At 35.2% G+C, this 21068-nt stretch overlaps 1 protein-coding gene across 7 annotated transcripts in view; it reads left to right on the top strand.

Annotated features, from left to right (window-relative positions):
* The window catches only part of LOC121731312, a 160148-nt gene that overhangs the window by 39217 nt on the left and 99863 nt on the right, over positions 1 to 21068 (top strand). For all 7 annotated transcript variants that reach the window (XM_042120700.1, XM_042120699.1, XM_042120697.1 and 4 more), the window contains exons 18-19: positions 7218 to 7415; positions 11533 to 11665. In XM_042120700.1, coding sequence (XP_041976634.1) covers positions 7218 to 7415; positions 11533 to 11665 — 331 coding nt within the window. The remainder of the gene's footprint in view (positions 1 to 7217; positions 7416 to 11532; positions 11666 to 21068) is intronic.

The raw sequence follows: 21068 nt of genomic DNA, 5'->3' as shown, positions 1-21068 counted from the left end.
TTGTATATAATAATACTTCTTAACGCGAGCGAAGCCGCGGGCAAATGCTCGTCCTTAATAAAATTGTATCATAAAATATCCGATATATCCAAGATAGATTTAAACTATATATATAATTAAACTCAAAGGTGACTGACTGACATGGTGATCTATTAACGCACAGCCCAAACTGCTGGACCGATCGGACTGAAATTTGGCATGCAGGTAGATAATATGACATAGGCATCCGCTAAGAAAGGATTTTGATCAATTGTACCTCCAAGGGGTTGAAATAGGGGATGAAAGTTTGTATATAATAATACTTCTTAACGCCAGCGAATCCGCGGGCAAAAGCTCGTTCTTAATAAAATTGTATCATAAAACATCCGATATATCCAAGATAGATTTAAATTTCAACCATCATTAAGTCTTACTATCAATTAGGCGGCATTTGCTGATAGTAGTGCTCTATACGATTTACTTCATCCGCGACTTAATCACCAGATGGCTTAAGGCGGTAGTAACCCACAAGGCACCTGGATTCCCAAATGACAGATAATCCAAATTCGATTAGAGAATTTTGACCCTTTGTATTAAGTCATTTGAGTAAATCCTATAATAAACAGTTTTCTCCAGGCACTAATAGGTACATTAATATACCTATGATAATAATAATAGAAAAAAAATATCCACAGCCGAACATATAACCTCCTCGTTTTTTGAAAGTCGGTTAAAAACAGCGTAAAAGAATACCGAAAATTCTTAATGAGTCCCTAGAAGCTGTTTCTTACGTACTGCTTCATAATGTAATAAATAAATAACTACCACTGTTTTCATCGTGGTATTCTGGACAAGTACCTTACACAACCTTTATAATATGGCCTAGGTCTCCATTATAGTGTTGGAAACACTTAAAGTAATAAAAACAAACGAGTATTTTCAACTTCGCTTAATCTATCTTCGCTTAATTATGCAACATAATCCCATTATCGTATTCCACTATGGCGCTATAGTTGGATAGGTACTTGCCATTAACATTTATGCCATTTCACCCCCACAGGAGGGGGAAAATCTTCCCCCGAGCTACACTCCACCCTCATTATTTTATATTTTATCCATATAAATATAAATTTTCATTTTACATTTTTATCTTTACTTCTGAAATCCTAACCATATTCTGCGAAATAAGCCCTAAGTAAATAACGCATGTCGGCTTTTATCTCGTAAAATGTATTCATGGCTTTCAAAAGCAATTAGTCTAGGAAACTCAGATTCTAGGAAACTGTGTTTGAGCTAACATCTGCTCATGTGTAGTAATTTAGGTTTATTTTTAAATAGCTGTCCCGGTGAACTTCGTGTCACTTAAAAAACCTTCCCTGGACTCCTACGAATATTTTAAGAATAAAATCAGCCCAATCCGTTCAGCCGTTTTCTAGTTTTAGCACGACTAACACATTTGGAAATCCATTTTTATATATAAGAAGAAGACTAGCTGTCCCGGTGAACTTCGTGTCACTTTAAAACCTTCCCTGGACTTCTACGAATATTTTAAGACTAAAATAAGCCTAATCCGTTGAGCCGTTTTCGAGTTTTAGCGCGACTAACACATTTGAAAATCCATATATATATATATATATATATATATATATAGATTTAGTACTAAATTTTATCCTATTAAAACATAAAAGGGGTGACGTGCGCAATGTAGACCACATCATCAAGACCAATACTCAGTTACATATAAAATATAATATGCGATAAGAGAGGCTTCTTTGTCATACTTTACTTTTTACTTTGGCCATAAAAATGTAGATAAGTAATTAATAAACTAAAAAGATAAAGATTTTTGAGTGTGCACAAAACTCCCACATCCCACAATTATTTTTATACGTTGTGTTATGTAATTAATGAAAATCCCTTTGCATCAGCTTAGAAATTAATTATTATAACTAAAACAAGTCATACTTGTTCTAGTTTGTACCTTGCAGGTCTTTTTGCCCCTCATAAGATAATTAGAAATGTGTATCCAACTTAATCAAACCTAATTTGATACTAAAAAAGCGCGGGATCAACCAAGTCAAACAACAAAATCAATTTATCCAATCGCTCTTATAAATCAGACTTGTTATCGGAGCGACTCGTCTGGTTATTTGCTTGATTTGTGTGACCCATTTACAGGCTTTCGAAAGCAAGAAATAGATAAACAACGATCGCTTATTTATTAATAAAATATCTTCCAGCTCTCATTTGTCCTCATCAATCTTGACCTGATTTCCGAAAATGAAAACAGATATAATTGAAGTATAAACATATATAATTGAAGGATAAACAATGTTTAAAAATACACTGTTAAATATGAGTTTTCAGTATAGGTACTTTCGAACACAGTTCAGTATAGGGACTTATATATTCATAGTTAACTAGACATAAACCGCAACTTTGGACGAAAATTCGTTTACTTTGCTGAAACATACAGACCTACATTTTTCCGAAATAAACCTTTTTAGGTAATTCGAAATCCCACGCCAAATTTAACGTTTAACAAAAATATTATTATTAACATCTAAATAGATGTTCAATTCAAAAATAAAAACAATTTTGCCAGCTCCCAAAAAACGCGGTTATATTTAACATTCATATTATAAAGTCTGATATTGAATAAATCATGGAAAAGTAGCGAAATATTAAAGTATGAATAAATTAGGGAATAACGGAAACCTCAAAATTCATACATTTAATGCATTTAAATAAGTTACAGAATAGTTAAATTCAGTAGGTGTCTCGCGCGCAACTTTCTAGTCCCAGTTGTTAACAGTCCTCTAATTAGCCGTATTGGAGATACAACAAACTTTCAGCGCGGCACAATACTCACAAGTTTGCAACTAGAGATATTATTTTTATTTTTCTTGGATGTGGAGTGTTGTGAAACGTGTGGGAGTATTTCCTAAGCTTTTAAAGCACGTTGTAAAGTTCTATAGTGTAAAATTACGATAACATTGTGAATCTATGTGTTTTTATTATTTCAGAAATCTTTTGTTTTTGTTCTACTAGGTAATAGTTGTGGAGGCATACTGAGTAGTGTTCTGTGTTGTTACTGTTATAAGCTAAAGGTGTCATTAGATTTATCCATAAAGTTGATATACCTAGCGGAATAGAGAAACAAAGGCCTGAGCACGTGAGATGTCACTATCAGTAACACTGCGTGGTAAAAAGAGACGTGTGATACATTACAGCAGAACTCTTTTTTTGACGTCCAGTCGGCACACATCAGCACGTTAACAATAATTTAATCTCATAGAATTCATGTTCAATCATGCTTGTGTAAGTGTATAGTGTATACGTACACATATTGGAACGAAGTTCCTTATCGCGCGTTCGGCGTAAAGGATAGATAGGACGATATTCGACCTCGACACTTTTTTATTAGTACTTTCATGGTAGGGGCAGAGGGCGTTGATAGTATTCCTGTGCGTCAACTAGATGACGTATTTTGAGAGTAAACCGACGCGTTGTTAGTATTCCTGGGCTGGTTTAACGCCTCCGTGGTCTAGTGGTTAGAGCGTCGCTCTCGACTCCGGAGGTCGTGGGTTCGAATCCCGCGTTGGAAACATGTTATTTCCAAGTTTGGTTAGGACAATGAAGGCTGATCACCTGATTGTCAATTAAGGTGATCCATGCGTCGGATGGGTATGTAAAAATTCGCGGTCCTGCGCCTGATCTCTTGCCGGTCGTGTCGGTCTTCCATCCCACTGGGTTATGAGAGTAAAGGAATAGAGAGTGCTCTTGTGTATTGCGCACACACTTGGGCACTATAAAATTACTCCTGCTTACCTGGTCTGGTTTCAATGAAACCGGCCACCGTCACCGAAACCGGTGTGGGCAGTATTATTATTATTATTCCTGTGCGTCAATAGATGGCGGTTTTTTAATATATTTCTTGAGTGTATATGTATACAGGTTTTTTGAACATAAGAAATAACTTCGGGTGTGTCTTTTTTACACACAGATGTAAACCAATTTCGGTTTTGTTTGGCAACTCAAGATTGTTGCTCTATTCCGCTAGGTATATTAACTTTATGGATTTATCTTAGCCATGAGAGTGACACTACGTCAAGTAGTTTAGTTTTTAGTTTCAATTGATAAATAAATATGATGCAAACATTACATGATTATACCTGTTGTTGCGAAAAAAGAAATAATTCAAAATTGAAGCCTTAACGAATTGCTACGTATGTTGTTAAAACGAAATAATATCAAAGAAAACTAATGTCGTGGTGACAAGGTTTATTTTCAGCCACGAGTATAACCCACATTTTACGGTGCATGGAAAATGGGGCACAATCAGGAAATAGGCCCTGTGTCGGAAAATTGATTTTGCTACCGCCAATTGGATTCGTTTCACATCGCTGTTAGTTTTTACGTGACATTTATTTTGTGATTACATTCTGACTGTTTATTTGTGTGTCTATAGAAAAAGCAACGTTCTGAACATAGAGAAATATAATACACGTGGTTCCGAACTTGGTACACAAATGTAGTATCGTCTGTATCGGTGACAGATTACCAAATTGGTACTTACCTAATACTTATTGTTAACCATGGTTCAGACCACAAGCGTCACAATCTTTAAATGTGAATATTTGCATTTTTGTGACACTATCATTAACTATCATACACTATTTTATTGAAGCCATTGGGACATATTATACCGAATCAATATTTTTTTTGAAAAAATAAAAAGCATTTTAAAAATATTGTATTTTGTGTTGATGTTGATAATATTCTGAGAACATAAAATGATAAATTAACATAATATTTCGTTTTCAGCATAAAGTTTTGTGTAGTCCCTATTTAATATCACGCGAATGTGTTAACACAAAGGTTAAAATTTATGTCTCTGATATTAAAATTATGAAAACAAAGTAACGTGAGCACACAATATAATAAATGTTCGGATGAGAACAAAATGACAAAAATATTATTATAGGGCTTACACGGGTCACCTTGGGGCAGGTGGATTTTTATTGTTTTAGGGATAAATTAGAAATTAGGTCGATTGTCTGCCTAATTAGATATTTATGATTTAATTTTATTAACCACTAGCTGTCCCGGTGAACTTCGTGTCACTTTAAAAAAAAATATTTTAAGACTAAAATTAGCCCAATCCGTTCAGCCGTTTTCGAGTTTTAGCGTTACTAACACAATTGAAAATCCATTTTTATATAATACTAGCTGTCCCGGTGAACTTCGTGTCACTTTAAAACCTTCCCTGGACTTCTGCGAATATTTTAAGACTAAAATCAGCCCAATCCGTTCGGCCGTTTTCGAGTTTTAGCGCGACTAACACATTTGAAAATCCATTTTTATATATAAGATATAGATTTTTTGTCCGACATTAAGATTTATTATATAAAAAACTCATAATGTAATGTAATTCTTTAAGTATGTATTGTAATGTGTTTTGTCTTATGGTAGTGTAATGTGATGTCTTATGTTAAATAAACGTTATTATTATTATTATAATAGATACTCATAATAGAAATAAACTGATAATATGAAATATTGATTTTCACCTTTTTCATGGAATTTCAGTCGATTCAGACGCAAAAAATGGATTCTTTTAATTGGCTTCCAATTAGATAATGTGAGGGTAAAAAGTTTTCTCAAGTAAACTAAAACATTTACGGTCTTACCACAAAAGAATTAAACACCTGTTGAACAGTTGATTAGAAAATAAATAGTTTATAAATAACGGTATCAAAACAACTGTTCAATAGATGTTTAAATCTTTTTTTGGTAGGGACCGTTTAAATCACAATGATATACTTTACTTTATACAAATGAAATCTGAGAAATCAAACAAGTTTCGTCTAAACATGTTAACATTTTTCAAACTCAGTGGATGTCTTTGGTGCTTTAATTTGTACTTTAGTGTTGAGCTCGAAGGAGGGATGGAAATACAATTTCGAGTATTAGATGGCAGTCGCTCACAGAGGTTTATAACGAACCGGAGGTAGCTAATGGTTTACGAGAGATTGTTGAGATAATGCGCTATTTGAATGCATGCCTCCTCCTGCTATCACATAAGCCTCACAAAGAGCTTCCTTAAACGTCTTACACGGCCCCTTGATTCAATAAAAATATGAATTTTAACGTAGAAAAGGGCATATAAACAAGTTTATACTGCAGCTAAAATTTTAGAAATCACACCTTTAATCATTTTTAGATTTTTAGTTAAACAAAATCAGGTCAGCTGTTTTGAGTTTTATCGACTCAATCAAATTGTAATTAATATTACTTTTACAAAACGATTAGGTAAATTGATTGATTGCATGTTATTTGTCAGTACCAGCTTTATTTATGAGTATCAAAGTTATGCGGCTCAAAATTATATTCTTATCATATCAGGAGACACAGCAAAATAATAATAAAACGTTTGAAACTCATAAATAAAATATACTCTCGGGTGTGTTGAGTATTGATGTGTAATTATAAAGAAACGATCTCAAAATAACAACACCCTTTTGTGCAAAAGTAATCGAATCATTGATATTCAGTCCCGAGTAAAGCTGGCTCGAAACAACACGATAAGGTTCAACAACAAGTGAAACAGACGCGGAAAAACCCACGTTTATTTACCTACCTTTGTAGAATAAATGTTTGATATAGCAGATTAAAGGAATGTAAAGAGCTAAACGTTCTCTGAGTCAAATAAGCTATTCGAAAGCGACGTGTATTCCCCGGGGTTAGAGCGAAGTCTGCTTCGAAAACGAGTTTATATCTATTAGAAACGACTTTAGCAGGCGACGTCCTGCAAGCAACTTATTGGAAAATGTTGTGTGGGGATGTCTGGATCATGATTACAGATATTTCTGAAATTTACACTGCTATAATGTTTTATCTAGTTTACTAAAATGTCGTTATAACTATTTTAATCAATATCTATTATCTTGGTATATAAAAATAGCCTTACGATTTGCTATAAAATTGGACACAATAATTCTTGAATGTCCTCACCACCATAATAGCTGGTTTAAAAGCGAGGCATAGCACCTGAATGGTTATTGTCTGACGTAGCATCGAACATTAGGTACATGAATACAACCAAGACTCTCTGAAACGAACACAGGATGGCATCATTAGCTCCCAAACCAGCGATAGGTGTCATCTGTTCTTAACTTTAGGATAAGGACTAAATAGCCCGGAGAGATATATAACTATCGTATATTTTCTTGCAGTTTCGTGAGTGCGTCCCGCTGTGCGTCATGCATCGGGGAGTCGGCCCGATCAGCCTGGTACAGGCACTCGGACGGCTGGCGCGGCGCCCCACCCGGCCCCCGCCGCTCCCCCTGGGACTCCCTGCCCAGTCTACGCCAGGAAGGCAGCCTCAATGACTCCGGGTACCGAAGCAATAGGGCCGACAGCTTTGAGCAAAGGTATGGCTCTCGTAGCATTATTTTGAACGGAAAGCAAGTTGTGTGTTAAAACCACAGGTTAAAACTATAAAGTTAATATATTCCGCTACCTAGCGGAATATACCTATATTAACTTTATGGTTAAAACGAAATCTAGGTATTTCCATTTATTAAACTGTATGCTCTACAAAATGTATATGTCGCAGCCAACTGGTTTAAATAGCCGTTCAATCAAACAGCTAGCCCTTTGACTGAACAACGCCATTCAATCACACGTCTAGCTTTTAGATTGAATATTTTATTCACTCAAAACGTTCAACACTACAGCTAATTCAAAAGCCGCCGTCTAATTGAAGTAGTACAGCGCGCACCGCTGCGGCGCTAGGTGCGTTTTATTTACAATATGGCGTCAACTAGCAGGTGTTTGTTGGTGTTTGTGGTTGTTTTTCGGAAAGAAAGTAGTTACAAAAAGAAAGTAGTTAAAAGTTACAAGTGTTATTAAAGAGATAAAAATTATGGAGGCACATACGACTCATACGAGTGAATCAAAATTTCAACAAATATTCGAGGAGAAATTACGGGATTATGAAATACATCACCAAGGTATTTATTGCAATTCCATAAATAATAAATTAGCTATAATTATTGTATGTGCTAAATATGTTCAAAATTAGTTAGAATACAGTTTTTGCAGCCTCCCGAAAGGGGGGTTCGGGGGGCACAGCCCCCCGCCAAAACAAAAACAAACACAATCCAGAAAGTCCAAAAGTTGGTTAGGTTAGGTTAGAACTTAGACCACAACACAGAGGGAGCCGAGCGAGCGCAGCGAGCGTGCTGCGGCAGCAGCCGGCGACCGTCGTCAAATAAAAGGGGGCTCGGGGGGCGCAGCCCCCCGCCAAAACAGAAACAAACACAATCCAGAAAGTCCAAAAGTAGGTTAGGTTAGAACTAATGGTCACCCTAGTTAATTTGCCATTAAACCAGTTGGCTAAGCGTCGTCTAGCTGTAGTGTTGAACGTTGTAGTCAATAAGTCGACTTAACGACGTAAAGCCGTGTGATTGAATGGCGTAATTCAGTCAAAGGGCTAGCTGTTTGATTGAACGGCCTTTTAAACCAGTCGGCTGCGACATATACATCATAGTTTAAGTATTACTTAAAATTACATATTATTAAAAATAACTGTAACGGCATAACCAATGTAAAATTAATGCTGCATGATATTCGAAAACATGAATGAAATAACGACAGCTTCTGATTTACGAGAACACGTAAACAAGTTTTCACGAGGAGCAGTATTCAGGTCAAGATGTCACGTAGAGGTGTCGGGTAGTACCGTTAAGTAGATAATTAACTATTGGCCTGACCTACCCCCGATAGCGCCACTAGATACTACACAACAGAAGAGGTTTTTAACGAATCAACTTCTGATTATAGTCCGATGAAATAATTTTCCAATTTGTCTCTACACGGATTTTGAGGGATTAATACGAGTATTTCCGAGAAAATATCACGACATCCACTCGACAAAATTGATTCAACACAAAATTGGATATCAAATAAAGAGTAAACATATCGTTCGATTCTGCAAAACGCGAAACGCAATAACAGAAATAAGTGATAAAACATTCTTCAAATAGAGGTATCATCGTAACACAAATAAGCGGGATTCATATCGTATGCGAGATGTTGCCAAGATTACATTTTCTAACGACGTGTATCGCATTGTTCAATTCATATTTTTCAAGCACACTCAATACGAGAGCTCTGTATTAAGGATCCGTGCAGGCCGTGTTTACTGCGGAATTGTATTAGATCGCAGCGCAGTTACAGATTGAAACATTCTGTTAGATAACTCTTTGACGAAGCTTTAAATAAAAGGCAATTTTGTTCTTTTAAGTTACAATATTATTCTCTACAAAGCTATTAAAGGATTTTTTATCAATTACATACATACTACAAGTACAAGTTTTGTGCATTGAAAAAAAGTATAAAAACATAGTTGAAAATTTACTTACAAGATATATCAAGGCTTCTTCGTTTTAATATTTCATGCCTATTAAAAGGCAAAACTAACGTTTGCAGATTTTGCACGTTCATAACCGCTATCGTCCGTTACCTCTGCTCGCGTTTGACATATTTCAGAGATGGAAACTTTTACCTGAAATAACTTGGTGTTAGATTAGAGCTAAAATTTCTAAAGGAAAGTTTTCACAAACTCCGCGACCAAATTTAGAAGAAAAATAAAGTCCCGACTCTTGCTTTCGTATTAGAAGTTTTTTTTTTGTGAAAATAATGCTTCGTGGCTTTATTTCTGTAGGCATACTCCGAAAAAAATTGTCAACATTGATTCTTCGACATTAATTTTTTCTACGCTATTTAAAAGAACAATATTTTCATTTGGAATGGCTCTACTGAGGCCTATGATTATTATATCATATTACGAGCTTTTGCCCGTGGCTTCGCTCGCGTTAAGAAGTATTATTATATACAAACTTTTATCCCTTATTTGAACCCCTTGGGGTTGGAATTTATCAAAATCCTTTCTTAGCGGATGCCTGCGTCAAAACATCTACCTGCATGCCAAATTTCAGCCCGATCCGTCCAGTGGTTTGGGCTGTGCGTTGATAGATCACTATGTCAATCAGTCAGTCACCTTTGAGTTTTATATATATAGATTATGATTTTTATTAGGACTTCCCACTTTTTCTTTTTCCACACGTACCACATTTTGGAGTCGTTAATAAACGTGTGTGTGATAGATGACCACATTTTGTCGCGCCGGTGTGGTGTGGTTGTGAATTGTGGTACGTGTGGGTCAACCGTTATTGGTCGTATCATCGTGAGAGGAAACATTTCAAGTTCCTAACCCTTAAGGGTTTAGCCTATGCTTACTTTAAGTCAAGTCGCTCAGCTTTATCTTTTATTCATAGACAGGGTGTAACAAAAGAAAGTGATAATACTTTAGGGTTTATTATAATCTTTTATACACACATACATAAATAAAATTGGAGTGTCTGTTTGTAATATTGAAATAACCGTTTTTTACTACATGCATATGAATATTTAGACGGTACAGACACCAAAATAATAATTTTTAGAATTTTTGTCTGTCTGTTTGTTCCGCCTAATCTCCGAATTGGCTGGACCGATTTTGACGGGACTTTTATTGTCAGATAGCTGATGTAATAAGGAGTAACTTAGGCTACTTTTTAGCCGACTTCCAAAAAAGAGGAGGATATTTTTTACTTTTTATGTTTTACCTATGTATTTTACGCCGCCGTTTGTGGACCGATTTTAAAACTTATTTTGTTGTTGCATAAGATATGGTCCAATTTAGATACCATGTTCATAAAAGCGGCGATCTGTGTCTTTGTAATAGAGTAGAAAATTTTCTGTCTTTGTTATGAACTTATCACATTCTGTTGACGCGGACAAAATCGCGGGTAACAGCTAGTACATGATATTATAATGTGTCCCTTGTATAAAGTTCACTATGACACTAGCGGCGCATTTTTTTAATGGGCAAATTCATGACGATGGGGCATTTCTCGTAGAAAGTAGTAACTCTTTCACAGTTGACTGTATTACAATTAGGGCCTGTTTCACCACTTTCTGATAAAGTGCCTAATAGGCTTTTCACAACTTTTTTGACAGATTCTCCATATTTGATCTGTCAAGTTAATTGGTGGATAGCCTTATCATGAAGTGTTGAAGCAGGCCCTTAGTATTATAACTTTTTATATACATCTATACTTATATTATAAATGCGAGAGTCCGTTTGTTTCTTACCTTTGTACGCCCAAACCGCTAAACCGATTTTGCTGAAATTTGGTATGGCGATACTGAGTCCCGGGAAAGAACTTTTGAAAATTCTGGATAAATTCTGGTAATTTTGTGTGTATTTTACCAGAATTTTCAAAAAAGGAGTTAGAGAATAATTTTGATTCACAATCCGGCTTAAAAAATCCGTGAATAGTTAGATATAAAATTCCTTACCACCGTATAGAATTCTGTCATTACACTATCGACAATTTAAACTTCATAGATATGACGGAAAGTCATCCGTCGGGCCCGCTAGTTCTGTATATAAAACCATTTGCATGTGTCAGGTAATAGTGGTTCATCGTATTGTTACAGGGGCGTTTTCGACCGTCAGGACAGCGTGCGGTCGGAGTACGCGAGCGACCGGGAGTCCACGCGGTACGGCATCGTGCAGCAGGCGTCCATCGACAGCACAGACTCCCGCATCTGCTACCTCACCAGCAGCGAGGTAAGTGCTTACCAAGTCATTAACATCACGTATTACATCTGTCTCAACCTTAAACCTTTTCAGGGAGGAAAGGACCGTTGAGATACCATATGCAGATATATCAGAGCCTTAGATAGTTTGTCGTCGGGGTGGGTCCATCATGGAGGACAACTTACCAAAAACCTACAGAGCTTTTTGCTAAGTTTTTGAACCAGAATATGTCTGATGAACCAGCACAAACAGTTATGCTGTATATGGACTACAATTAATTAAAATTTATAATATTATTTCAATTATCCTTGGTGTGACAAATCTAAATAATAAAATAACAAAAAAAGGATATGGGCGAACAGTCCATAGACAGCCCCAATTTTATAATAAAAAAAAACAGTTATGCTGGTTCATTGTCACATCTTCTGATGTTTTAACTTTAGGCGTACTAGGTAGGTAGGTAGGTAATATAATTATCTTGTTTTCTATAAAGAAACTCAATGCAGACTGTTTTTGTAACATTGGTGAGAGATGGACAGTAATGTGAAGAAATACTACCTAAGGTTAAATTATAAATAATAATATAATCAATGATAAACTAGCCAAATCTCGAATATGACACACAAAAATATAATTTGCCGCAATACTAAACTAAATAAGCAGTTAACTAAAATTTTACCATCGATCTAAACGGATAGTTAAAGCAGAAAGTTGGACCTAAATTTTGAAAAGCTTCCATTTAATTCATATGATTACGATAAAAATGTACAGCAAAGCGAGTGGGAAATATTTAAGTAGTTTTCAACTAAATTAATGCTCATGAAATTGGTCAGTAAAATGTGTTCATTGAACCAGTATAGCCTCATATAATCGCGCAGTAAATTTTAATCTTCACGTGCATTGAATAGCGACGTAACGAGGTCTAATCAGAGAAACGCTTTACAACTTCCTCTACGTGGAGCACAACTTTCGTATAAATCATTAAAGTTTTAATGGAACTGCATTTTTCAGTTACGACCCATACCTGACATTAGTTATATGCTACCTTCACTTTTGATTATTATATTCATTGAATATAATTATATTTCATAGAAAATTGCATATTGCGATGCTAACTATTACATAATTGCTTTGTATGAACTTGCGTCGCGATTTGGACTATCTAGTATGAAACATTAATGCATTTTTTCCATGCAAGCATTTTTCCAAATTGTTTGTGACCTTGGAAATGAAGTTTTTAAATTATAACTATAACATAAGTTTGTTAATAAAAAGAAAGGAAACATTCATATTAAAGTAACTAAAGAGTAAAGCCTACAATATTTATAACGTTATCATAGATGTGACCATTTTATACCCTTCAGTTTCATGCAGGGATAACTCATAGAAATATGGCCGTTGCTAGAAATGCTTGCCAAGTTTTAGTCTGATAGTTTCGAAAGGGACCGAATTTGGAGACAAAACGAGTCAACCGACCGATAAACGGACATAAATTTATATGAGTTCTGCGCCACTTTGCTACTGTATGACTCTAATATAAAAAATAAGTGGGTTCTTCACATTTAGTATCTTTATATTTGCGACCGAAAACCGTATGATATGGTTTCTTTGGTTATGTTATTGTGTTCATTATCGTACTGTGACTTCATTTTCGCGAGACTTCGACATTTTTGTAGTTTTTTCATGTTTTATTTAAATCTATTCAGTCTGTTATCTTTTCTTGCTTTAATCGCTGAACTAATCTTAAGGTTTATGGTAATATTTAGAGGAAAGGAGACAGGATTATTTGGAAATTTTGATTACTATCCAAAATGAGAAAAGACTAACTATCGTTTTATTTCAAAGATGGCTACGTATTCCTAAACTTTAATGGTTAAAAAATAAATGATAAAAATACATATTTTTATTATTCACATATTGTTATCATAATAATTTTATACGTGGGAGAGCCATACTTCGGCACGAATGAGCCGGCTCGACCGGATAAATACCACGTTCTCACAGAAAACCGGCGTGAAACAGCGCTTGCGCTGTGTTTCGCCGAGTGAGTGAGTTTACCGGAGGCCCAATCCCCTAACCCCTACCCTATTCCCTTCCCTACCCACAACTATTCCCTTCCCTTTCCTACCCTCCCCTATTACCCTATTCCCTCTTAAAAGGTCGGCAACGCACTTGCAGCTCTTCTGATGCTGCGAGTGTCCATGGGCGATGGATGTTGCTTTCCATCAGGTGACACGTTTGCTCGTTTGCCCCCTTATTTCATAAAAAAAATACAATATTAAAAAAGGATGAAAGTTTACAAACTGTCTGTAAAAGCTTCGTAGTCAGTAAAGCAAATATTTAACGGCTGAATCAAGTCCAAAACTATGTAAAACAATTGTTAGCTTTCGGACCTTTTTCGGTTTAATATTAAATGTGCCCTGAAAGATTTGGGCGTGCCTACAGGATTAGTTTTAGACCGGGGATCCGATTACTCTGGTAATCCATCACAATCTTCCCATGCATACCAAATTGAATACAATATATATACCTCCGAGTTAAGAATAATTTTAACAAAGGATGTGGCAATTAATGTTGAGTTGAAGACTTTTAAGGTATAGAATGATCATGGTATATTTAATGCAAGCAAGCAATGCAGCAATAAGCCAATATTATTATTGATTAGTTATAGGTACTAAACATTTTACAATGTTTTCACTAGATGCGGCTTTGCTTGAGGCATAATCAGCATAGACAAAAATCAAAATTTGTTGGACGTTTGACAACGTTTCGCAACGTGTGCAACATTTCGGATTTTGGTCGGAATATTGCTAGTAACGCCCTCTGCTCCAATCTTTGTGTCTAATTTTCCCTAGTATTTTTTTTTTCGCTGAAGGCAGGTCAAGTAGCCCTGATGTCACTGCGACCCTTGTATTGTAATAGATCCTCTATTATGAATTCTTCGCATTAGAGTACCGTCCCCAACCCAATGCTGCTCATAAAAAAACGATGTGGTTGGAGTCATCCACAGAGGAAATTCGTTGCTGGTGCCACGAATTTCCTCAAAGCAACCAAGGTGCCTGTTCCTGCTCTGTAGTAGAGCAGGACAGTCAAGGAGAAGGTATATAGGTGTCTCACCCTCCTCCTCGCAGAATCTTCAAGTCGTTAAGCTACTAACACCTATTCTGTTAAGGTGCTTATCGAGCTTGCAGTTCCCAGTTAGGCTTCTGGTAAGGATTCTTAATTAATTCCTACACATGGTGAGCACCATATTTACTGACAGTTTCTTGTTGAAGCCAGGAATTAGTACCTTGGATTGTTCAAGACCAGGGGTCTCAACCCACTGCTTTCTGTTAAGTTCGCGAACCCATTCCTCGAGCACTCCCTCCATATAATCCCTCTATAAATCCCTAGTATAGTGGTAGAGTTAAAAATAAAGTCATTTTTTGTTCTATCTTTGTCACAGTTTATTAGTATACACTGATAAAAAATTAAATCAAATAAAAATATAACAAGTATTTTTACCTAAATGGACTATTAAAAGTAACAGAATAATTTACACTACTATTATAAAGAGGAAAGATTTGATTGTTTGTTTGTCTTGAATAGGCTCCGAAACTACTGAACCGATTTAAAAGATTCTTTTACCATTGGAATCCTACATTAATTCTGCTACACATAGGCTAAATTTTATTTTGGAAAAAAATAGGGTTCCGTAAGATATTTGGGATTTTCGGACGCAAGGTGTAAAAAATCAACCAGAAATGTTACTTTTTTCGCGTACGCTGCCTAAACTATAAAAGATAGAACCATAAAATGTTCTAAGTAATTGTAGATCTTTTAAATATCTACAAAAAAGTCCGCAACACACTATACCTATCTATGTTGAGTGAGGCACAATAAAAAAAAAAATGAAAAAAAATAAAAAATCTAATAAATAAATCTTGAAATGTTTTTGGACTACATTTAAATGCCTTTATTTTACTCAAGGCATTATTTTTTATCAAAATAAATTATTTCATTACTAAGTACAGTTAATGTAGATAATATTTGGTCTGTGAATGATTAAAATTGGACGTTTGGTTTTAATGTAATGGCGAAATTAAAATATTACGATTTCTGCTGCACATTGCGAATTGGGCGTCGTCAAGGCGCGCCCCGCGGGTGTGCTCGCCCGGAGAGTCCACGTAAATATTAATTATTATTACCTCGATCATGGGAATCGCCGACACAATAGATTTATAATATAATAGTTATGCGACAGCCGGGTGCCGCTTCATTAATGGGATAATATTATAGTGCTTCATTAATTAATTTCGTTTAGTGTAAACCATTTTTATGTTCTGCTTAACATAAAGATTGAGTAAGAAATAAAGATTGAAAAAAAAATATTTAAAAATCAATGTCCACCCGTGCGAAGCCGGGGCGGGCCGCTAGTGCAATATATAGTTATAGTCCGTGCAGTCCACGAAGACGCGCCCCACTATTCCTCCTAATCGTCTATCGTACGGTCTATGTGTGCAAGCTTTCGTCAATGTTTGAGTGTTATCGGCACATACTAATTACCTATGAGTGCACGCGTACACTAATTAAGAGAAAGCGTCACGGTCAAAGGGAAAGATGCTCACCCAAAAATTGGTGGGGCGCATCTTCGTGGATTGCACGGACTATAATATTATATATCAAATGAAAAATAGGATTATTAGCAATGATATTAAATAAAAAACTCAAAGCATATAATATGTTACTACCGCGCGCGTTGTGTAGACTCAAATACGACCCAATTGGGTCGTCTTTTATTTAGTCTGTCTCTTTTATGTAAATGGCATTTCGTATCTTTTGTTTCACTTATCTGTCAAAATTTTGTATTTGAAATATGTTCGGAACAGATTTAAGCCGGAAAATAGCATGAACGTAACAAATCTGTATAAGTAGAATATAATTGATTATTAGATAATAATCCTACTTTTCATAAAAATGAATAATAATATACCCATTTATATACTCGGACGTATCACGTTCATGACGATGACGATGAATTTCAATAACATAATCCATACTTCCATACTAAATATTAGGTATTATTAATGCGAAAGTGTGTCCGTCTGTCTGTCTGTCACGCCCAAATCGCTTAACCGATTTGTTGAAACTTGATTATTGAGATGCTTTGTGTCCCGGGATTTTTTTCCTTGTCCTTTACGTAGTATTTTTTTTATCCCGAAAAAAATTATGGTTTCCGGCGATAAACGGAGTTGCGGGCGTTGCCTAGTAAATAATAATAATAAATCTTTTTTTAGGCCCGAGATTTTAGGCCCGAGAACGTGCAATATATTTTCATTAATACGCATTCAGGTGAAACCATGTCAGACCGAACTTTTTCGCAACTACGAAACATTGTATGAAAATTCTCGTCGTTTCCAAAATTCATTTTATGCTACACCCTAAACAAATATACGGACAAAAATTTTTATATATGTAAATAAAAGCGCAATACAGAGCGGAGTGAATTTGAATATTTTGTTGAAAGCGAAATCTTATTATATACAACACCAACAACTGAAATTAGATTACGATGTATTTTGTGCGCTTCTACTCTCTTCTTTTTAAAAGCCGAATGTATTTCAAAGCAAATGCATAAACTTTTATCTCGAAATTTTTGTGTATTCTTTTTTCATATACGAGTACGATACTTTGATTACTATTAACTAGCTATTTGACTCTTCTTGAACTAGGTATTCGATAAAACACGGATGAAATGACATTTTCTGATCGATTTATCGCCCCCGAAACCCCCTATATACTAAATTTCATGAAAATCGTTGGAGCCGATTTCGAGATTCCAATTATATATATATATATATATATATATATATATATATATATATATATATATATATATATATATATATATATATATATATATATATATATATATATATATATATATATATATATATATATATATATATATGTTCCGCTCAAAGACCGAAATCGCTCAATGAGCGAAAAAATGGCTCATAACGCGTTGTGGTCATAGTGAAACAGCCACAACGCGTTCTGGCCATAACGCGAAATTCGTGTCGTGGCTGTCGGCTGATATGCTATTCGTTTTTCTTGATTTGTTCTTGATTGATTAATCGTCTATAAGTATGGAAAATTATATTTAGCGTACGCGTACTACAAAATATTCTTCTACTGAATCACTGCATAACGTGTTTATCATTATTATTTATAAAATATCCATAATTCCATACTATACTGTGTACTGGCGCAACATAGTTGCGGGCATCAACTAATAGTATTATATTTAAATTATAAAAATAAAGCTAAATTTTTATAATTTATTAAGATCATATTACCTTATATTAAAAAAAAAACAACAAACAATAACACGTTGCGCCAGACAGACAAACAGTAATAATATTAGCACGGATATTATGGAACTATGGATATTTTCAAATAATAATGAAAAACACGTTATGCAGTGATTTAGTAAAAGAAAAAATATTTTGTAGTACGCGTGGTAATTTAAATATAATCTTCCATACCTATGGACGATTAATCAATCAATAACAAATCAAGAAGAAAAACGAATAGTATATCAGCCACGACACGAATTTCGCGTTATGGTATTTTTGTGATTGCCAGAACGCGTCGTGGCCATTTTCATTAGAGCTGTTTGGCTGTTTCACTGTGACCACAACGAGTTGTGAGCCATTTTTTCGCTCATTGAGCGATTTCGGTCTTTGAGCGTAACATATACAAGAATTGCTCGATAAGATAAGATATAATATACCAACAAACTTTTTCTATATATTTTCTATATCAGCGAGTAAAAAATTCTTAAATACTAAACACTATCCATTACAGTGCTTAACAATAATAGAATCCTAGTTGATTTGCTTATAATATAAAACTTACAGAAAGTATATTTTTAAACAAAAATAAAGATCAAATAAAAATTAGAATTGCTTCACCTTTGATACATTTGATAGTACCAGTCGTACTAACCGAAAGCCCATTATTGCCAGGGAGGTTCACTTCTTCTTTACTTTGACTCAATCCATAACTCAAATGGCTTACGCGCGCATTACTGGTTTCCATTATCTGTACCAAGAATGTCATATTTAATCCCTTTTCATTCCAACTTTTTATATTTTCCTTCGGATGATATTCCTGAAACATGTTCGATCGACTTACATTATATTTTAATTGTATATCGTCGGAATTACAATGAACCAAAACAATGTAAATATTCCGTAAACAGTTTAATATTTAATAAAATCAAAGTGAACATTTAGGTTAAAATAATTTGTGAAACGGTCGAATCTCCCAACAGGTTGTTAATAAATCAATATCTGCCGGGTCATCTTTTTGTTTCATACTAGAACATTTCTTTTAGCAAGGTTTCGAACGTAATAAATACGCGGCGTACTCCTCCCGCGAGCTCCATTGTTATCGTAGGACCGGGCGAGCGGTAGAGCTAAAAAGCTTTCAAAATCAAATAAATATAATGTTCAGGAGATAAAATAAACAGACGACCTGGGAGCGATCGTTGCGGCTCGGGCGAGCTCGGCGGAGTCTGCGCGGTGCGCGGCGCCGACCGCTGCGCCGTAGCATTTTAAATCTCGCTTGAACATAAAAATAATGTTTGAGGTTATCTTTTACGTATTAAAATAACAAAAGAACAAAAGCGTACTGGATCCAGAAAGCTCAAAGTTAACAAAATCCATCCGGGTCGAATGTCGCGAAGGAGGACTCTGAATCGGAAACTGCGACGTTTTGTTTGTGTAAATACAAAGCTTTTGCTGTCGAGTGCACGGACAAAGAAGATTTCATACGCGTCGCGTGAAAACTAATGAAAATGATTCTATACGGGTGTTCTAGAGGCGTTCAGTAGAGCTATTAATTCTTGAGTGTAGTGTCAACATATCCGGAGTCTTACCAGTCAATTGTAGGCCTACTCTTATTAGAAACGGCTAAGTGAATCTCAGTAATAGTTTCAATTATATTACAATTACTAAACGTTAAGGTAGAGTTCCTGCTTATGTAATTGCTGTATCCTGTGATATTCTATTTCTAAAGAAGTTGGCTGTTGTGCATATTTCTAAGCTGCGTATGTTGTAGAGAAGAATAATATTTATAGATTTTATTGTTAGGAATTGATAGTGATCACTAGCTTCCAGAGAAATTTAAAAGTAGCAGAATTTATGAGCGTAGGCTGTTGATGTTGTAGTTTAAAGTTGTTAACACCCTCTGTTTACTAACAATTGTACATACGTAATAAAACTGAACTGAGTCGTTAAAGTTGGACCGAGGTGCTATATCTGTTGCTATGTATTTATGAACACTGTATGGGGGCCATCAAATCGAAGAATGCTGGTTTTTTAAAGGTAACATAGAATTATAAAACTATTAGTGCGAAACCTTTATTTATACTTATTACTTACCTCTTCTATACCTACCCTACCCTGTGATAATAAATCATTTGAAAGAAATGCATGGACTCTTTAATCTTACTAGAAGTAGAAAGCTTTGATTTTTTACCACTAGACAAATAATATTTGACTAAATCCATGTTTATCTCCGCTTATAATATTGTTACGTGCTAGGGTTCGAGGATTTGGTGAGAAAGACCAGCTGACTCTCTTGAAGACTTTATTCACAAATACTAGGTCACACAAAGCACTAGGTCCAAAACAATAAGTACTATCACTGTCCTAGGTCGCGTAGCCAAGTCGTAGGTCACTGGATCTATCGCAATCACTCACTATAGATCACTTGTTTTCACTCCGAAGTTGCAAATGCAAGTTTCTCCATGCATATATAAACGCGGGAAAGGAATCAGAGGATTCCTTGACAGAGAAAATGTAAAAACCTATAACAATCTCAATTGATATAACCTAGGCACCAAACAAACAACCTGTATAATTTAGTAAGTAAATATAAAACAATATTTGTAGCAGCAATCTTTAAATGAAGTAAATTATTATTGTTATTGCATTTTCTCATATTTCATTTTCTTTATCTTCTATCTATATATATAAAACTCAAAGGTGACTGACTGATTTACATAGTGATCTATCAACGCACAGCCCAAACCACTGGACGGATCGGGCTGAAATTTGGCATGCAGGTAGATGTTATGACGTAGGCATCCGCTAAGAAAGGATTTTGATCAATTCCACCTCCAAGGGGTTAAAATAGGGGATAAAAATTTGTATATAATAAAACTTCTTAACGCGAGCGAAGCCGCGGCAAAAGCTCGTATTTTATAAATCTTTGATATCCAGATCTTTTAATTTTGCTGCATTGAACCAAAATTCCAATTTCCTCAGCCTCCTAGCTACTTTTATCTTACATTAAAGGAGATTTATTGACTTAGTTTAGAATTAACCTCATTTTGGTGCTAAGAAATAAAGTTTGACCAAGTTTTTGACAGGGAGTCAATGAC

Source organism: Aricia agestis, chromosome 10 (genome assembly GCF_905147365.1).
Source record: "Aricia agestis chromosome 10, ilAriAges1.1, whole genome shotgun sequence".
In the NCBI taxonomy this organism is placed as follows: domain Eukaryota; kingdom Metazoa; phylum Arthropoda; class Insecta; order Lepidoptera; family Lycaenidae; genus Aricia; species Aricia agestis.
This window is presented reverse-complemented; position numbering and strand designations above follow the sequence as displayed.